The 19,297-nt window shown below is 46.5% G+C and overlaps 2 protein-coding genes across 2 annotated transcripts in view; one reads left to right on the forward strand and one right to left on the reverse strand.

Moving 5' to 3' along the window:
• LOC310842040 (sterile alpha motif domain-containing protein 12-like) overlaps nt 1-19,297 on the reverse strand; it is a 225,228-nt gene that overhangs the window by 8,865 nt on the left and 197,066 nt on the right. The window lies entirely within an intron of this gene.
• SCARA3 (scavenger receptor class A member 3) overlaps nt 1-19,297 on the forward strand; it is a 39,595-nt gene that overhangs the window by 3,338 nt on the left and 16,960 nt on the right. Inside the window, exons 2-4 of the mRNA XM_083733454.1 lie at nt 9,833-9,889; nt 12,179-12,298; nt 19,174-19,272. Coding sequence (XP_083589580.1) covers nt 9,833-9,889; nt 12,179-12,298; nt 19,174-19,272 — 276 coding nt within the window. The remainder of the gene's footprint in view (nt 1-9,832; nt 9,890-12,178; nt 12,299-19,173; nt 19,273-19,297) is intronic.

Here is a 19,297-nt window from a genome sequence, read left to right on the forward strand (position 1 = left end):
GTTGGCCTCGGATAGCCAGTTTGCCGCGCATCCACGCGGCCTCCCGGTGCGGAGAGCCGTCCGCCCGGGGAGCAGAGCGCGGCCAGAAGGGGGCTGCCTCTCGCCCTTGGCACACCGCACATTCGTGGGGAACCCAGTGCTAAATCATTCGTAGACGACCTGATTCTGGGTCAGGGTTTCGTACGTAGCAGAGCAGCTCCCTCGCTGCGATCTATTGAAAGTCATCCCTCGACACAAGCTTTTGAAATTAAAAAAAAAAAATCAGAGCCCAAGAGCCCCTCTCCCCTTTCCGGCAACTGGGATTCAGAAGCATAACCATGGAAGGCCTCTGTTCTAAACAAAACTTGCCCTTATTCCCTTATGGGGGACACAAGAGCCCATATAGAGTCCTTACGTAGGTTCTCTATTGGGAGGAGAAAATAACAGAGGCCAACCAGAGAATACTGAGAAGCAAAGCAGCTAGTAAGCCTGATCTTTATTGATCTGTTGCAACAGGGTCTCCCCTCACATGCAGGAGGAGGAGGAGGACCCAGAACCAAGGTGTGTCCGCCCTTATATAGACATTTTATATTGCCCGCCCTGGAGCTCAAGAACACCCCTCCATACAACATACATACATCACAGAAGAAGTGTAACCCAAGATCAGCCCCCACATACCTGCATCACAGAAAGGGCGGTCTGCAGCAGAAATCTGAGTGCGTTGTTTATCTCGTCTGCCAGGTTACCTGTTAATGCTCACTTGATTGGATACCTGGGGGAGCCTGGCCAGTCTTTGGTAATGATACATACTTAGTTCCTGAGCCAGGTCACAGGCTCACACCCTATTCATATCTTAAACGTGCCCTTAAGACAGGATTTGTGAAGGAAAAGATCGTAGGGAGGCTTTTCCATTTTCCTTTGACCTTGCAGAGAAAATCTTTGCTAAGTTTGGGAATCAAAACGGTTCCAGGTCAGTCTTCCTGTGCTGATCTATGTACATGCTTGGTTGGTACATTATATATCTAAGACCTTAAAATTCTTATCACAATTTATATCCTCCTCCACAAATCTGCCTAATCCTCTTAGTTTGGCGGCCATCACTGCCTCCTGTGGCAGGGAGTTCCATAGCTTAACAGTGTGCAGTGTGAAGATGAAGTTTCTTTTATCTTTCCCAAATCTTCCAGCATTCAGCTGCATTGGATACCTGCAATGTACCTCCTTTTTGCAAATGAATGGGAGTTGGGCAGCCAGAGCAGACCCTGGGTCATTCTTCCAGATCTGTGGATTCCAGCCCCCTGCCTTAACCCTGCTGATAGGCAGAACAATCCCTGTTTCTTTGGCTTAAAAGCTGCTCCTGCCCAAACAAGAACCGGAGCTCTTTTCGTCTTGCACGCACTGCAGGCTTCATTTTTGGCTAACAGAACCCCCTCATTACCAGATCCCCAACCCGGAGTTTACAATAAATAAATAAATTAAAGGCCTGCATCTCGCAAACCCACCAATCCTGGGAGTTCAAACCAGCAATCATCTCATTTCCAAATGGAGGGCCTGGTCATTCCTTACTCTCCTTCAAAGGCCTCCTGGAGTTCACCCTGATTTTTGTGGACCTCTTCCATGCTATAATCACTCAGAAGAGAGACGATCTGCAATCATGAGTATTGGTCTGGACTTTGATGAGCTTTTGTGCAGATCCCAGACTGGGTCTGGAGCTTATTAATTTGATGATGATGATGATAACTTTGGAAAAATAAAGGGGTATGTGACAAAGGTTTAGAAAACTATGCACAGGCATGGGGAAAGTTGGCAGAGAAACATTTTCCTCTTCTCAGCTCCTAAAACAAGACCGCCGTGAGGATCATCCAGCCAAGCAGGCAGATTCACTTGGACAAAAATATGGTCCTTGGGGGGGTCTCTTCCAACACGGCAGCTCTATGATTCACACAGTGCTTTGGAATTCCACACCACAAATTCCTGTGGCGTCTACTAATTTTTATGGCTTCAAAGTGAGATTAGACAAATTGAATAAGGCTATCAGTTTCTATGCCTCCAGGCAGAGAATCAGCTTGGCCCCTTCCTGAAACAACTCATTTGGTAGGAGGAATAGAATTGTAATTGTAATTGTAATTATTTTTATTTTTATTACTATTATTATTATTATTATTTATAACCCGCCCTCCCCAGCCAAGACCGGGCTCAGGGCCGCTAACACCCGATATAAAAACAAATTGATTCAAATACAACTTAAAAACAAGATTAAAATACAACATTAAAACATTAACACACAGCCTCATTTCAATGGAAACTCAAATCAAAAACTTTTTTGGGGATGAAAACATCAAGTCTTCACCAAGGCCAGCTATCCAGACAGTCCCCAAATAATAGGAGTTCCATCACAGGAAAAAAGAAGAGGGGGAGGGAATCAAATTGCAGCGTTGGCAGGAATCCCCAGAGGTCATCTAGTCCAACCGCAGGAATCACGGTGAAAGAATCCCCAACAGATGTCTATCCAGCCTCTGCTTAAAAACCTCCAAAGAACAATAGTCCATCACCTTAGGAGGGAGTCCGTTCCTTTGTCGAAAAGCTCTTACTGCAGAAAGTTCTTTAGCGTGTGCAAGCAAGCTTTTGAGCTGCACAGGTCTCTTCATCGGGCACAATGGGAAACACAACTAGATCACAGGTACTCTTTTGGCAGAACCTTTCCACAGGGTGCAGCGTACGCCTCTGACTTTTGACCCCAAATCTCCAGGGTGCCCCTCAGCGCTAAGACTTTCACCTGGCAGCCCTCGGTCCTTCAGATGGCAAATATTTGCTTGCCTTCGCCGCAGGAGGATAAACGCAGGTGCCAGGTCTGCTGCTCTGGAAAACAGCCTGCGCCTGGCCGGACAGCTTCTCCCTTCCCCTTGTTGATGTAAGGGAAGGTGGGGGTTTCATAAGCTGTTGACCCAAGGAAGCCCGTCAGATGTTGAAAGGCTCTTTGCAAACCCCTTTGCTGGATTGATTTCGTTCCACATCAAAGGCCGAGCACTCAAGCCCACGGCAACCATGCGAATGCCACGGGGGCGCATGGCCTGGGGGAACACAACGCCCACCCTCTGGGCAGCCACCTGGGTGAGGCTAAGACAGGGGCTCCTGTCTCTCTCAGGTGCGCGGGGCCGCGAGGAGAGCCATCATCTGGCAATCTGGGCCATCTTTCGCAGGGCCTGCAAGACGGAGCTGTTCCGCTTGGCCTTTGGTTTGGACTCAGTCTGACCCTTATGTTTCCCTCCCCTTACAGTCCTGATTTATCGGCTACTTTTAAAACGAGGCTGCATTTTAAATTGCATTTTAACCTGTATTTTAAATTGGTGTATATTTGTTTTTGTTTTCCCTCCTGTTATGTTTTTACTGTGATTTTATTGGTGTTAGCCGCCATAAGCTCGACTCTGGCCGGGGAGGGCAGGGTATAAATAGAATTTATTTATTATTATTATTATTATTATTATTATTATTGGGACGCGAGTGGCGCTGTGGGTTAAACCACAGAGCCTAGGACTTGCCGATCAGAAGGTTGGTGGTTCAAATCCCCGCGACGGGGTGAGCTCCCGTTGCTCGGTCCCTGCTCCTGCCAACCTAGCAGTTCGAAAGCACGTCAAAGTGCAAGTAGATCAATAGGTACCGCTCCAGTGGGAAGGTAAACGGCGTTTCCATGCGCTGCTCTGGTTCGCCAGAAGCCGCTTAGTCCTGCTGGCCAAAGCTGTACGCCAGCTCCCTCGGCCAGTAAAGCGAGATGAGCGCCGCAACCCCAGAGTCGGCCACGACTGGACTTAATGGTCAGGGGTCCCTTTACCTATTATTATCATTATCATCATTATCATCATCATCATCTGCCAGGGCCCAGTATTGATGCCTGCCCCCAACCTCATAAGATCCCGCTGGATCAGGCCAAACGCCCATCTAGTCCAGCATCTCTTCTCAGCATGGCCAACCAGATGCCCCAATGGGGAACTCAGCCTGTTATGTACTGAAGTTCTCACCCTGGGCCAGCAGGGGGATACTGTAGATAGTTCAGGTCCAAATATGCAAATAAGGGATTGAAAGTGACGTTCAGTGATTGGATAGTTACAGAAAGTGGTTACTGTTGCGTTGTAGTGGAGCTCTATATAAGCAGGCTGGCTGACCCCTTCAGTTCAGTTCTGTTCTGGGCCTGTGAATAAACAAGAGCTGTTTGGAGAATCGCTGTGTCGTCTGATATGTTCAGCCACAACTTAACACAGCCAGCAGGATCCGAGCATATCAGCATCACTCTCCCCTCCTGGGGTTTCCAGCAACTGGTATTCAGAAGTCTTTTTGCTTCCGACTATGAAGGACAGGGCACAGCTATCCTGGATAGTAGCCATCAATATCCCTTCCCTCCTCCATGAAATTGTCCAGTCCTCTTTTAAAGCCGTCTAGGTTGGTGGTCCTCCCTGCCTCCTGTGGAAAGGAGTTCCATAGTTTAATAATAATCATAATAATAATAATAATAATAATAAATTTTTAAAAAACATCATTTTATTAAGTTTTCCATTTTAAAAATCCAATCCAATCACACTGAATGTTCCAAATCATACAAATACATATCAAATAGTCCAAATATTCTGCCTAAATTATATTTTTTTTGTTGGGACTTCCCATGTTTCAGGTTCGGAGGGGCTCTGATCATCTCATATCTCTACTGCCTTGAATAGTCTTTCCAATAGCTCCTTTAAATCTTCATGTTGTTAGCCTTCCTTCTTTCATGGCCTCTGAGTTGTTTCCACAAGCGAGTTGAAATAAGCAATGATAATAATAATAATAATTTATTATTTATATCCCGCCCATCTGGCTGGGTTTCCCCAGCCACTCTGGGCGGCTTCCAACAGAACACTAAAAACAGAATAAAACTTCAAACATGAAAAACTTCCCTACACAGGGCTGCCTTCAAAGTCCGGTAGTTGTTTATTTCCTTGACATCTGGTGGGAGGGCGTTCCACAGGGCGGGCGCCACCACCAAGAAGGCCCTCTGCCTGGTTCCCTGTAACTTTGCTTCTCACAGAGAGGGAACCGCCAGAAGGCCCTTGGAGCTGGACCTCAGGGTCCGGGCAGAACGATGGGGGTGGAGACGCTGCTCAGGTTTAATTCTGTGCTGCGTGAAGAAATCCTTTTATCTCTCCTGAAAACCCCAACATTCAATTTCAGTGGATTCCAACTTCACCATCATATGATTCTTTGAGTCTCTTGGTTTGTCCTTTTATTTTTATTTTCTGGTTCAGAAACATCAGCCAGTCTTGCATTGCTGACAGAGCAAGTCAAAACATCTCTTTTTTATTTTTTAACCCTAGCAGGCACTTGGAGGAATGGGTCTGAATTTGTGACCAGTGATGATTAGTTTCCCCCCTCAAACTGAGACATTGGTTTGCTGCTAATGGCTTCCATCTGTCTCCAGCAACCAGGCGCCGTTCAGAATCTTTGAACTACAACTCCCCGGGGCCATCTGTTTTGCACCCAGGTTTATGTATGTATTTATTTCACAAAATTTATACACCACTTAAAAACAACTCTGTAACTCATTCAAAATATAGAATCACCAATCAACTAAAAACAGATTTTTAGAAGTCCTCTTTCTTTCTTTCTTTCTTTCTTTCTTTCTTTCTTTCTTTCTTTCTTTCTTTTATTAAAGTTCTAACGTTATAACTTCAGACATTGTCATATTACATCACAAAACTTATTATACTGTAATTTTCAACCTGTATGTATACTTTATATATATAAAGAAAAAACAAAAAGAAAAAAAAACCAAAAATAAAAAGCTATTCAAAACTTTCTCCGAAATCATATATATACCAACACTTTGGACTTCCTTTCTATCCTGTTGTATATTCCTTTGTTTACAAATGAATGTACTATTATTGTATATTTCTTTACATTTTATCTAAAACATTCCTATATCAATATGTACCCTTGGTCTTATTTCTCAACTCGGTCTCTCTCCAACATCAATCAAATGCTTGCATAGATAGCAAACCTTTACTGTATTTTTGAACATATATCTTATATCTATCCCACTTTTCCATAAATTTTTGTTTTGAGTTGCCTCTCAGGCTATTTGTCAGCTGTGCCATTTCAGCAAATTTTTGTAGCTTGTTATGTCAATCTGTTGTTGTCGGGACTTCTTCTTCCTTCCACCCCTTTGCCACCAAAGTCCAAGGCATTTCTATTAAGTATCATTGGCAGGGACATCCAAAATGCCTTGAAGGAGGTTTTTTTTATATGCTATGGCTGCAGCCCTAGAAGTCCACATTCTACATGCCTGGAGAGGCTTGCCTAAACAAAAATGTTTTTAGCAGGTGCTTGAAAAGAGCACAGGGAGAGCATTTGCCTGGTATCAAGTGGCAGGGAGTTCCAAATTGATTCACTCCCCGCTGGCATCTGCAGGTAGGGCTTGCCTGAGACCCTGGAGAGCCGCTGCCAGCCAGTGTATACAAGACTGACTTAACATAAAGCCGTTTCCACTATTCCTGTACATTCTGGGACCGATCAGATTTGCAGTTCGAAGCATCTGGGAAGCGCCAGGTTGGGGGAGACTGGCTCATGTTGCTTTCAAATATAGGGCGTGAGTTGCATTTCTGATTTGGCTTTGAGGTGTTTCATTGTGTTTTTATGGCCCTATCGCCAGCCACCCTTGGCTTTATGGAGCCATGAGGCAGGATCAAGAGGGAAAGGAAAAGATCAAAAGCAGACGGTGCTGAAATAAACTGTGCCCCGAGCGCCTTTGGAAAGGAAACCTTCCCCCTCATCCATAGCTGCCTTAAACAAGGCCAGATCATTGGTCCATCCAGAATCATAGAAATGTAAAGATGCAAGGGACCCCCAGAGGTCATCCAGTCCAACCCCCGGGAAGGCAGGAATCTCGGCTAGAGCCATCCATGTCAGATGGCCCTCCAACCTCTGCTTAAAAACCTCCAAGGAAGGAGAATTCACAAGGGAGTCTGTGCTACTGTTGAACAGCTCTTACTACCAGAAAGTTTTTTCAGATGTTGAGTCGTAATCTCCTTTCTCGTCACTTGAAGCCATGGGTTCAAGTCCTACCTTCCAAGAGCAGGAGAAAATCTTTATTATTATTTTTTATTATTTATTGAATTTATATAGCACCCAGTACCTGGAGGTCCCTCTTCCATGTGACAGCCCTTGAGATATTGGAAGATGGCTCTCCTATCTCCTCTCAGTCTCCTCTTTTTCCTACTAAAAATACCCAACACCTAATGATGGGAGACTGCTATAATGCCAGCTGCATTTTCCAATTTATTTATTTTTATTTTTTATTTAGTCTTCAGACCAGCAGCGGCTAGTTTATCAAATGTTAGCTATCCTTGTCTTCCCCACCCCCCAGAAGAAGAACTTTACTTTTTTCTTTTTTCTTTCTGCAAATTCTTGTACGCTGTGATGGCGTTGGTGATTTCTTCCTCGTAACAACCCACAAAATTAGGAAAGGGGTCTCTCCCTGCTCCCGCCAAAGCAGCAAAACCCCAACACGTAAACCAACTTTGTCACCAGGGAAACATTTGGTAATTACACATTTCATTTCCTTTTAAAACTTTTTCAGAATAATAATTATATAATAATAATTTATTATTTATACCCCACCTGTCTGGCTGAGTTTCCCCAGCCACTCTGGGTGGCTTCCAATCAAGTGTTAAAAACAATACAGCGTTAAATGTAATTAAGATGTAATTAACTGCAAAACACACAAACAAAGCAATGCAGATTCAGTGTGTGTGTGTGTGTTTTACAGGAAGTTGTAAAAAGAGGTTTAAATGGGTATTTCTGAACTATTAATCAGTTTCATTGGCTGCAGCATATGGCACTGTCTTACCTTAATTCTCCCTAAATTCTGCTTTTGACTAGGCATGAAAAACTAAATTCGCAAATGCAATGCAAACAAACAAACACACCCAATCCCCTCCCCAACCGTTCCTCACACACATGGGCGCCAACTCCTAGGGGCTGAAGTCTGTTCGCCCTCCCCCCCCAAATATTTCAGGTGTCCGGGGGCCCCCAAGACTGATGGACATTGCCGTTCAAATGGTGCGTGTGTCCCGTGTCATGTCCTTGATTATGTGGGGTGGGGTTTGCCTGGGCCCCCCATTTTTTTATTCAAGTTGGCACCCCTGCTCACCCACAATACTGTGCGCCCCTACCTTGCAGCCAGGTGGCATTAGCACGAAGGAGCCCCTCACTTAGTTGCATCTCTCGCATCCTGGCTCCTTCTTTTGAGATGTTGATGAGGACACTCAAGGGGCCAGGAAAGGTCCTTGTTGTGTAATTAAACTTGTCTGACTAACACAGGAATTGGAAGGGGGCACACAGGGCATCATCTAGACTGACCCCCTAGCCCTGCCCACAACAGTGTGTATGTTTGTAAACCATAAGCCTAGCTGCTTTGGGTGAGGAACCCGCTCTGAGGGCTCTTGAAATCTTTCGTCTGTCTTCTTCATCCCTCGATGGCCGACGTCTCTGCCAGCTCTTATTCTCCTTGTCAGAGTGCCCGGCTTGCGGCTGGCAAAGAAATCCCTGGTGCGCCCTCATCTCTTAAATGAACCACAGCGTCCAAGAAACACAGAGCGGGGGTCCAAGAAACTCTTTGCTCTTTCCCCCGAAGCATCCCGGTTGTACTTGGCCATCTAGCGCTTTCGAAAAAGGCTGGAAGCCTCAAGGGAAGTGGGTCAGAAGGAGGTTCCTGACCAAAAATTCAGAGTAGGATGATTGGCATCTGTCTGTCTCAGGAGACAATGAAGGAGTGCACATTCTGGGGCGAAGTCAAACCGTTGGAAGGTTGCAGGACCTGCCGTGGCTGTAGAAAGCGATACAGGAGAGGCATGTTCATCTATGGCGGGGATGTGATAAAATTAAGAAATTTTGGGGAAATATACATGATCGCCGAAGAATGGATGCTTTTGAATTCTGGTCCTGGAGGAGACTCTTGAGAGTCCCATGGACTGCAAGAAGATCAAACCTCTCCATTCTGAAGGAAACCAGCCCTGAGTGCTCACTGGAAGGACAGATCCTGAAGCTGAGGCTCCAAGACTTTGGCCACCTCAGGAGAAGAGAAGACTCCCTGGAAAAGACCCTGATGTTGGGGAAGATGGAGGGCACAAGGAGAAGGGGACGACAGAGGACAAGATGGTCGGACAGTGTTCTTGAAGCTACCAGCATGAGTTTGACCAAACTGTGGGAGGCAGGGGAAGACAGGAGTGCCTGGCGTGCTCCGGTCCAGGGAGTCACGAAGACTCGAACACAACTAAACAACAAGCTAGTGGGGTAGGCACTTTAATGCCACGTGCACAAACTCTCGCTTCATAGGGGATCTGGCAATTCTTCAGCTATGGCCAAGGGCACAGAGTGCAGACGCAGAGCTGGAAAGGCTTTTCTCCATTTGACAATTTCAGTGCTGGTTGCAAAGTGAGGGCGAGGGTCCGAAGGGGTTGTTTGGCATGCCAAGGGCACAGACGGTTTGTTTAAAAAGGTTTAACACCGTACCCCTTTTGTGGTGTAGTGGTTAAGAGCGGTAGTCTCATAATCTGGTGAACCGGGTTCGCGTCTCCGCTCCTCCACATGCAGCTGCTGGGGGACCTTGGGCTAGTCCCACTTCTCTGAAGTCTCTCAGCCCCACTCACCTCACAGAGTGTTTGTTGTGGGGCAGGAAGGGAAAGGAGAATGTTAGCCGCTTTGAGACTCCTTCGGGTAGTGATAAAGCGGGATATCAAATCCAAATTCTTCTTCTTCTTCCATGGAAGCAGCTGATGCCAGCACTTTGTCCTTATTTTTTAACAAACAATGTTTTCATTTTGTATTTCAGAGGAAGACCTCATTGGAGAAGACGACGAGATGCCATCCTTTAGATACAGGCCAAATGGTAAGAGTCGCTGGGCAGAGAGTATGTTAGAGCCCAAAAAGAAGTGTGTGTGTGTGTGTGTGTGTGTGTGTGTGTGTGTGTGTACGCTCGCATGCTTGCAAGCGGTGATGCTAAGAGAAGGAACATACATAAAAGTATTGGGCATTTGAAACATGCCACAGAGTGCGTGCAGAGTAGACCACACAGAAGGAATCACTGAAGAGACGCAAAAATACCTTTGCATGGTTTAATAACAAAACTCCTCTAACACACATCTTGCATCTTCACCCATCCATTCACCAGGGGAGAGTAAGGTACATATTGCACATTATATATCATTCACAATTTCTGACACAGCTAATTACAGTGACTTATCAGCACCTGATACACTGCTAAACAGCTGTGAAAACTAGGTCAGGATATGCACTCCTACATTCAAAGTGGTACACATCCTGCGGAACAATAACAAACCCTAACATTTAAACAAGATATTCAAGAAAAAGTGGCAGCAGCAGCAATGTAATATGAACTAAGACTCCTCACACAGCTTTAATAATAATAACTAATAATAAACTTTATTTATTACCCGCCCGCCCCAGCCAGAGCCGGGCTCAGGGCGGCTAACACCAATAAAATTACAGTAAAAACATAATAGGACAAAACCAATTTAAAATGCAGGTTAAAATGCAATTTAAAATGCAGCCTCATTTTAAAAATAGCCCATAGATCAAAACCATAGGGGGAGGGAAACGAAAGGGTCAGACTGAGTCCAAACCAAAGGCCAGGCGGAACAGCTCCGACTTGCAGGCCCTGCGGAAAGATGTCAAGTCCCGCAGGGCCCTAGTCTCTTGGGACAGAGCGTTCCACCAAGTTGGGGCCAGTGCTGAAAAGGCCCTAGCCCTAGTTGAAACCAATCTAACCACCTTGCGACCTCCAAAGTGTTGTCATTTGTGGACCTTAAGGTCCTCTGTGGGGCATACCAGAGTCCCTCCAGACGTCCTTTTTACTGAACATTAATGATTATTTGTGCCTGTGATAGCATCGGAGCAGTCAGATGAACATGATCAAAAATTATCAAGGGGACAGAGTGATTCCCTTGCGAAGGGAGGCTGCAGCGTTTAGGACTTCTTAGTCTGGAGAAACGGCAAGCAAGAGAAGGCATTGTAGAAGCTTATAAAATAATGCGATACCCAGAATTCTTTGAGGGAAAGAATGTGCTTTAAAGTTATGGTGTGCCCACATCCCGGCATGCACTAAAAGAGGCAACCTGAGCATGGACAGATACAGAGCAGGAAGTCCGCTGTGATAATTAACAGTCATGCTTTAGCTGAGATTCCTGCATTGCTGGGGTTAGACTAGATGCCCCTCAGGGGTCCCTTCCAGTTCTATGATTCTATGATGCCAGCAAGCTTTCTGGATCATCTGGGGGCGGAGTTTTCAGGCCAGGAGAGAAACCTCCAGACAAATGTAAACTCCAGCATTTCTGATTAAGACATTTAAACTTGACACTGATGCACAAACACCTCTGCTAGACACACAATAGTCTCCCATCGAGTGTCCCAAAATCCATCTGTTCTGCAGAACAGCCATACGAGAAATATGTAAAATAACTAAGCAAGTGTTAGAAACCACCCCAGAATTGGCCCTGCTAAACATCTTCCAAGACAACAATGCCCATTTACACCACAAAGAACTCATAACCCACCTATTTTCAGCAGCCAGAAACATCATAGCCAGACACTGGAGAGACCTGTCAGGAGTAAGCATGGACCAATGGTACCAAATAGTATGGGAAACAGCCTTCCTAGAAAAATTAACTAATAAACTGAAACTGACACGGGGACAAACAGAAGAAGACACCTTGACCCCGGTATGGCTCCCCTTTATCACATACACAGCCCAGCAGGACAACGACAAAAATCCACCAACAGCATACAAATCAATATGGCTAACCTGATTCAAAACACCCAACTACCCCACTCACACATGAAAACAAAGACCACCACAGCCAACCACAAATGAACAACCACACCCCAGGCCAACCCCAACCTCTCTCACCACCAAAGGAACACAAGTGAACAACACAGAACCTGCACAAGCAACGCTGATACCAAACCCCACATATATTAAGTAATATAGAAACAGCTTCCTAATGTCTCAACAAATGAAACTGATCTGTAAAAAATGTTACTTGAAAAGAGAGAGAGACAGACATTGCACATACTTTTGTAAACCAAGAAAATCTTTAATACTTTTAAAAACAACAACAATAGTCTCCCATCTCTGCTTTTTGCTCCCTCTCCACTCCAGGCCGGATGAGGACCAACTGCAGTCAGTGCGAGAAGACCCTGACTCTGCAAACGTCCGTGAAAGTCCTGTATGTCTTTGTCGTCTTGCTCATTGTGGCTGTGGTGGTGCTGGCAGCTCTGGGTGAGTAGGAAACACACATCCCTCCTGTCTCTCAGGTTCAGGAAACAGAAACCGAAATCATCAAGGGGGTGGAGTGGCTCCACTCTGCAGGAAGGTTGCAGAACCCTGGGACTTTTTAGTTTAGAGAGAAGACCAAGAAGAGGCAGCATGGTAGAAGTTTATAAAATTATGCATTGCATGGAGAAAGCAGACAGAGAATCATTTTCCTCTCTCAAATAGATAGAACCAGTGAAGATCCAATGATGGTGAATGCTGGAAGATTTGGGACAAGGGAAGGACTTCTTCACAAAGTGCATAGTTGTGGGGATGTTCGGGGATGCAGGAAAGGATATATTGTTTGATTACACCCTTTGCAACTTGCGCTAACAAGTTCTACAATTTAGCAGAGTAACATTCCCCTTTTCAAACTTGCACAGCGGATGCGTTTGCTCAGGCTCGCCAAAGCCCCTATAATAAGTTTCCTTGGTAATTTCCCCTTTAGTCCCTCATAAAAAGATAGACACAACACAGTCTTCTATAAAAGTATAAAAAGAAATTCCTTCCAGTAGCACCTTAAAGACCAACTAAGTCAGTTCTTGGTATGAGCTTTCGTGTGCATGCATACTTCTTCAGATACACTGTGTGCATGCACACGAAAGCTCATACCAAGAACTGACTTAGTTGGTCTTTAAGGTGCTACTGGAAGGAATTTTTTTTGTTTTGACTATGGCAGACCAACACAGCTACCTATCTGTAACTGGAAGTATAAAAAGAGTTTACTCACTCACATTCTGTTCACAGATGGATCCCAGAAGGCAGACTTAAGTTTCAAAAGTAATATACACCTGGAAACTATCCCATAAGGAGATAGTTCCTTTGTTCTCCCTTGGTTGGAAGCAAGAGCATCTTAGGCTAAGCAGATGTTGCTTCTTTGACGAATGTAGTCAGAGAGAGAGATGGCGGCCTCCACTGAGGTATTTTGTTACCTGCACAGGTGATGCCATGCCCACCTCTGGTCACATGTAGAGGAAGTCTGTCCCAGCCCAGGAGGAAACATGAAGTTCTGACTGGCTGGTCCAGACATCCCCTTTTTATGTCCACTCTAGGGATGTTGTACTTGACTGCTCTGTGTTTCACATTCCACAATAGTTAAGTTGTGGAACTCTCTGCCACAGGAAGCAGTGATGGCCACCAACTTGGATGGCTTTAAAAGGCACTTTGAGAAGAAACTTTGGGAAGATCCATTTCAGTCGGGATTTAGGCCTGGTTTTGGCACAGAAACTGCTTTGGTCGCCCTGTATGATGACCTCTGTCAAGAGAGACACAAGGGAAACATGTCCCTGTTAATTCTTCTTGACCTCTTTCAACACCATCGACCATGGCATCGTTCTGGAACGACTCTCCGAACTAGGGTTTGGTGGCACCACTTTGCGGTGGTTCCAGTCCTACTTGGATGGTCGTTGCGGAGGTTGCTCACCAGAGCAAGACGGTCTGAGCATATTACACCAATCCTGGTCTGGCTGCACTGGCTACCAATTAGTTTCCGGGCTCAATACAAAGTGCTGGTTTCGACCTAGAAAGCCTTAAACAGATCAGGACCACAATGTTGGCATACAACCAAGTATCAGGGGGACAATTGGCAGGCCCCCAGCTTGCTCCAGCCCACCGGCCGGTGTGCCGGGCGATCTCCAGTCCTTGTTGCAGCATCTGCGACCCACAGCTTCAGAAGCCGGGGCACGCAACTCAGCAGAGATAACGCGCAAACAGAAGTGGCAAGAGAGGTTATGTAAGCATATTTACAAGCAGTTTATTCTGCATAAAAGGTAAAGGGACCCCTGACCGTTAGGTCCAATCGCGGACGACTCTGGGGTTGCGGCGCTCATCTCGCTTTACTGGCCAAGGGAGCTGGCGTACAGCTTCTGGGTCATGTGGCCTGCATGACAAAGACGCTTCTGGCGAACCAGAGCAGCACACAGAAACGGCGTTTACCTTTCTGCCGGAGCAGTACCTATTTATCTACTTGCACTTTGACGTGCTTTCGAACTGCTAGGTTGGCAGGAGCAGGGACCAAGCAATGGGAGCTCACCCCATCATGGGGATTCGAACTGCTGACCTTCTGATCAGCAAGCCCTAGGCTCTGTGGTTTAACCCAAAGTGTCACCCGCGTCCCGTTATTCAGCATACATCAGGACAAAAGGAAAACATCTCTTCTCCCCTTCGTGTCCAAAGCAAGACAGCATAAGCAAAAGCTATACACAAACAGAAGTTCCTAGCAAGCTGTGCTGGAGTGTAAACAGACATGTGACACACAACAGTTTCATGCCTGTCCCTTAAGGTGGAACGGAATATCTCAACACACAATACCTCAAGGACCATCTCTTTCGATGTGAACCTACCCGGACCCTGAGATCATTCTCTGAGACCCTTCTTTATGTGCCTCCTCCATGAGAGGTCTAGAGGTTGGCAACACAAGAATGGGCCTTCTGTTTTTTTGTCCTTGTTGCAGCACCCCATGTCACACCCTCTTGGCTTGGTGCCCAGCATAGGCAATACAGTTGCGCTTCCCTAAATCCGCTTCTTGAAAAATTCATGGAGGAGGAGAGGTCCTATCGACAGCTGTCATGTGGGATGTCTCTGCTCTGCCTCCACACTCAGAAGCAGCCATGCTTTTGCATGCCACTTCCTGGAAACTGCATGAGTGGAGAGTGGTTCTGTGTTCAAGTCCTGCTTTGGGCATCTGGGTGGCCATTGTAAGAACTGGATGCTGGACTAGATGGGCCGCTGGTCCGATCCAGTAGGCTCTACTTCTTACATCACCTATGAAAAGCCTTCTTGCACATGCAGACAATGTGTCTGTTCCCAGCCGGTCTGCTAGAACAGGGAGGGTGCCACCCTGACACGGTCCGATTCAAAGTCCCGGCTAAGGACGTCGGGACTGGGGACAAGACAGTGGGGTGGGAGAAGGAATGTGAGTCCGGAAGCCAGGAGTTAGGGAGCCAAGAGTCTGAGGGTCAAAAAGCCAGGAGCCAAGAAACCAAAGGTCCGAGGGTCAGGAAGCAAGGAGTCACGAAGTCAGGGGTCTGAGGATCAGGAAGCAATGAGTCACGAGGTCAAGGGTCCGAGGATCAGGAAGCAACGAGTCAAAGAGCCAAACGCAGCAAGGCAGGGAACCTGTTTCTGTGGCAAAGAGCCAAAGGGAAATGCTGACCTTATATCCCTTCCCGGCTCTTGCCACGAGGTGCTGTGAGTTACCAATTGGCCTCACCTGTGTGGCCGTGCCTTGCCTCTCCTGAACAAACTTAGGAAGGCCCCAATCCTGCAAAGTCCTATTAGTCACAGGGCCTGGCTCCTGCACGCACTCCTGAAACACCCCTCTTTCCATCCCAGGCCTCTCTGCCTGGGCGTCTTTCGCTGCATCCAACCTCCTGAAACAGCATCTGGCTCTCCAAGAGAGGAGGCCCTTCTCTCATCTCTGGGTCTCGGCCGAGACCACCCACTGCCTCTTGGCATGGCTGGCGCACCAGGTGGCCTGGGCTGAGAGCCCTTCCTTGGTCTGAGGCAGCAACTTCCCTGCTGCCCCCAGGTGGCCTTCCCTGCCGTGTTGTTTTGGGCAGAGAGAAGCTGCCCTCTCTCTCGAGATCACGTGCCCCAAAGCTGAACTCAACTTGTGGGGCTGGCACACAGCTGAGAGGAGCCTGAGGTTTGGGTCCTGTCCCAGCCCACAGCAGAGCCACGAATTCTGCAGCCCCGGCAGCTGCCTGGGTGGCGAAAGAGCTCTGCGTTCATATATTCATTGGCCTGATCCTCTCCTTACGGTCTTGCAAGAGAATCACAAATCACGCCTAAGGTAGCAGATGCCCGATGCAAATCGTGCAGACTGATGCAAGAGTCCTATTCGCAACTTTCGCTCAGAATGCAGAATTTCAGGTTTGCTTGGTGCAAAATTTCAGGGGTGTTTTTTTTTAGCCAAAGACCACCTTGTTCCAATGAGTCCTGGCCTTGAGCCAGTTTAGTGGCAGGAACATTCAAGGAACTCAGATGGAGACGCAGTTGGCTAAAGAAGTGGGGGTATCAGCTGGCAACCAAAGTTGCCTAGAGGACAGGCAATGGATGGGGCAAGAGAAGGCAAGAGCCAGCCTGAGAAGCCAGGCTGGGGGGTGCAGATGCAATAGCTTTGAGAAGCTGGCCCCCACAGCACCAACAAACTGCCAGTCCAAACCTAAAACTGGCAATACACTCATACCTCAGCTTACAGACGCTTCAGGTTGCGTTTTTTCAGGTTGCAAACTGCCAAAACCCAGAAGTACCGGAATGGGTTACTTCCGGGTTTCGGCAGTCGCACATGCGCAGAAACGCTAAATCGCGCTATGCGCAGAAGCGCCAAATGGCAACCCACATGTGTGCAAACGCAGGGCTGCAGGTTGCGAATGTGCATCCCGCACAGATCGCGTTCGCAACCCAAGCATCCACTGTACAGTCGTACCTTGGATCCTAAACGCCTTGGTACTCAGACGTTTTGGCTCCTGAATGCCGCAAACCCAGAAGTGAATGTTCCAGTTTGAGAATGTTCTTGGGAACCCAAATGTCCAATGGAGCTTCCAATTGGCTGCAGGAGCTTCCTGCAGCCAATCGGAAACCGCGCCTTTGTTTCCGAACATTTCGGAAGTCGAATGGACTTCCGGAATGGATTCCGTTCGACTTTTAAGGTACGACTGTATAAGGATCAGTTGCAGGGCTCAGCTGGCCTGCGTTCTGAAGAAGGCAAGATCTTAGCATCGAGTGGAAGGGAGGAAGGCTGTCAGATTTTTGTGTGTGACTCAAAGCTACACAACTGGTAAAGCTTAACTATTTATTTATTTATTTATTTATTTATTTATTTATTTATTTTCTTTCTTTCATAACGTTTTCACATTGCTTGACTGTAAAAAAACAACAACCCACCTCCAAGCAGTTTCCCCAAAAAATGGTAAACACAATAAAATTATCAATGGAATTGGGAAGCTCCAATTAGTGCAGAATGCTGCAGTACGATTGCTGACCAGAGTGAGGCCTTGCCAGCATACAGCACCTGGGATCAGAGATCTGCACTGCTTACCAGTTTTCTACCGGACCAAGTTAAAGATGTTGCTAATAGTATAATAAAACCCTTAACAACTTGGGACCAGTTTACCTAAGAGATCATAAAACCCTTTCTGCATTTGTAAAAAAAACCTCCCTCATTTAGTATGGCTTTAGTATAGCAGCGTCTACACTTCGGAACTCCCTGCCTATTGATATCACGCCTTTGGTGCACAATTTTCAACGCCTGCTAAAAACATTTTTGTTTAGACCCAGGTGTTTAAAAAGTTGCTGCGAGTTCTTTTCTCAGCGTATTGTTCATTCCACTTTTCAAAAGCCTTAAATTATTGTTGTTAGTTTCTCTTATTGATCATTTTATTGCTTTCCCCTTTTTTTGTAAATCGCTTTGAGGGGCTTTTAAAAAAACCAACAACCCTCAAATGTTGGATGGATTTTATGAAATAAATAAAGCACCAATACTTTTATGAGCACCATACAGAGATTAAAACCTGCATGTTCACAGTCAGAGAATCACAGCACAAAATGAACATGACATGAGGAGGGAAGAGGAAAGCAAAGCCATTCCTTGAAATTAGTAACTGGAAAGGGGGCAGGAGGGGGAAGTTTGAAAGGAAACCAGATCTGGGTCAGGAGTATTTTTAGAAATAAAGAATCCATTTCTGAAAAATGCCGGAAACTTTGGGAACTATGTTGATAGGCTGCACTGTAAGCATTTTCAACATTGCAAGGTTGGTAAACGAAGCTGAGATTGTGCCTAAAATCTGGTTTGACATAAAAAGAAGATTGAAATCCTACACACACACACACACACCTACACACACACTGCGTCAACGAAGCAGCGTCACCATTTTTCCACCTCATTTTCCCCAGGAAAGGAAACCTCAAGGGTACAATACAAAGCGAAAAGCGAGGATCAGATAACCAGCTGGCCGGGAGGACCGGTGGGATACGGTGGACTGCAAGCGAGAAACATGAGTCAGGAAAAGCGAGCGATTGCCAGGAGAAGGGGATGTTTCTTGGGGATGCATTAGCCAAAAGAACGTGAAACAGTTCCGCTCTGCTTAGTCCTTGGCTGCAGCCGGGATCTCCACCCTGGAAGGAGGAGGCGGACAAATTTCAGAGGGTAAAACACAGCAAAACGAAGGGCAGGAGAGCAGGGTGTTCTGCTTGCAGAAAGAAAAAGAGATTGCCCTTGTTGTTGTTGTTGTTTAGTTGTGTCCGACTCTTCGTGACCCCCCGGACCAGAGCATGCCAGGCACTCCTGTCTTCCACTGCCTCCCCCATTTTGGTCAAACTCATGCTGGCAGCTTTGAGAACACTGTCCCACCATCTCGTCCTCTGTTGTCCCCTTCTCCTTTTGCCCTCCATCTTCCCCAACATCAGGGTCTTTTCCAGGGAGTCTTCACTTCTCATGAGGTGGCCAAAGTCTCGGAGCCTCAGCTTCAGGATCCATCCTTCCAGGGAGCACTCAGGGCTGATTTCCTTCAGAATGGAGAGGTTTGATCTTCTTGCAGTCCATGGGACTCTCAAGAGTCTCCTCCAGCAACCATAATTCAAAAGCATCCATTCTTCGGCGATTAGCCTTCTTTGTGGTCCAGCTCTCACTTCCATACATCACTACTGGGAAAACCAGAGCTTGAACTATACAGTCCTTTGTGGGCAAGGTGATGTCTCTGCTTTTTAAGATTCTGTCTAGGTTTGTCATTTCTCCCAAGAAGCAACCCACCCCAGAATTCACAGCAATCAAGGTGAGCTTTTGTGTTCAAAGCCAGGTAGCCCCAGGGATAATGTGCTCACTTTTTGTGTCATCCTTGCAGTCTTCAAGAAGGTGGATTCTATAGCTGACGATGTTAACTCGGCCCAGACGTACTACGAGAAGAAAATCGGGTCGGTCCAGGAGAACCTCCAAGAGCTGGGTAAGTTAGAGGTTTTTCAAGAAAG

This window comes from Podarcis gaigeae (genome assembly GCF_964106915.1).
Source record: "Podarcis gaigeae genome assembly, chromosome: 3".
NCBI classification, from domain to species: Eukaryota; Metazoa; Chordata; class Lepidosauria; order Squamata; family Lacertidae; genus Podarcis; species Podarcis gaigeae.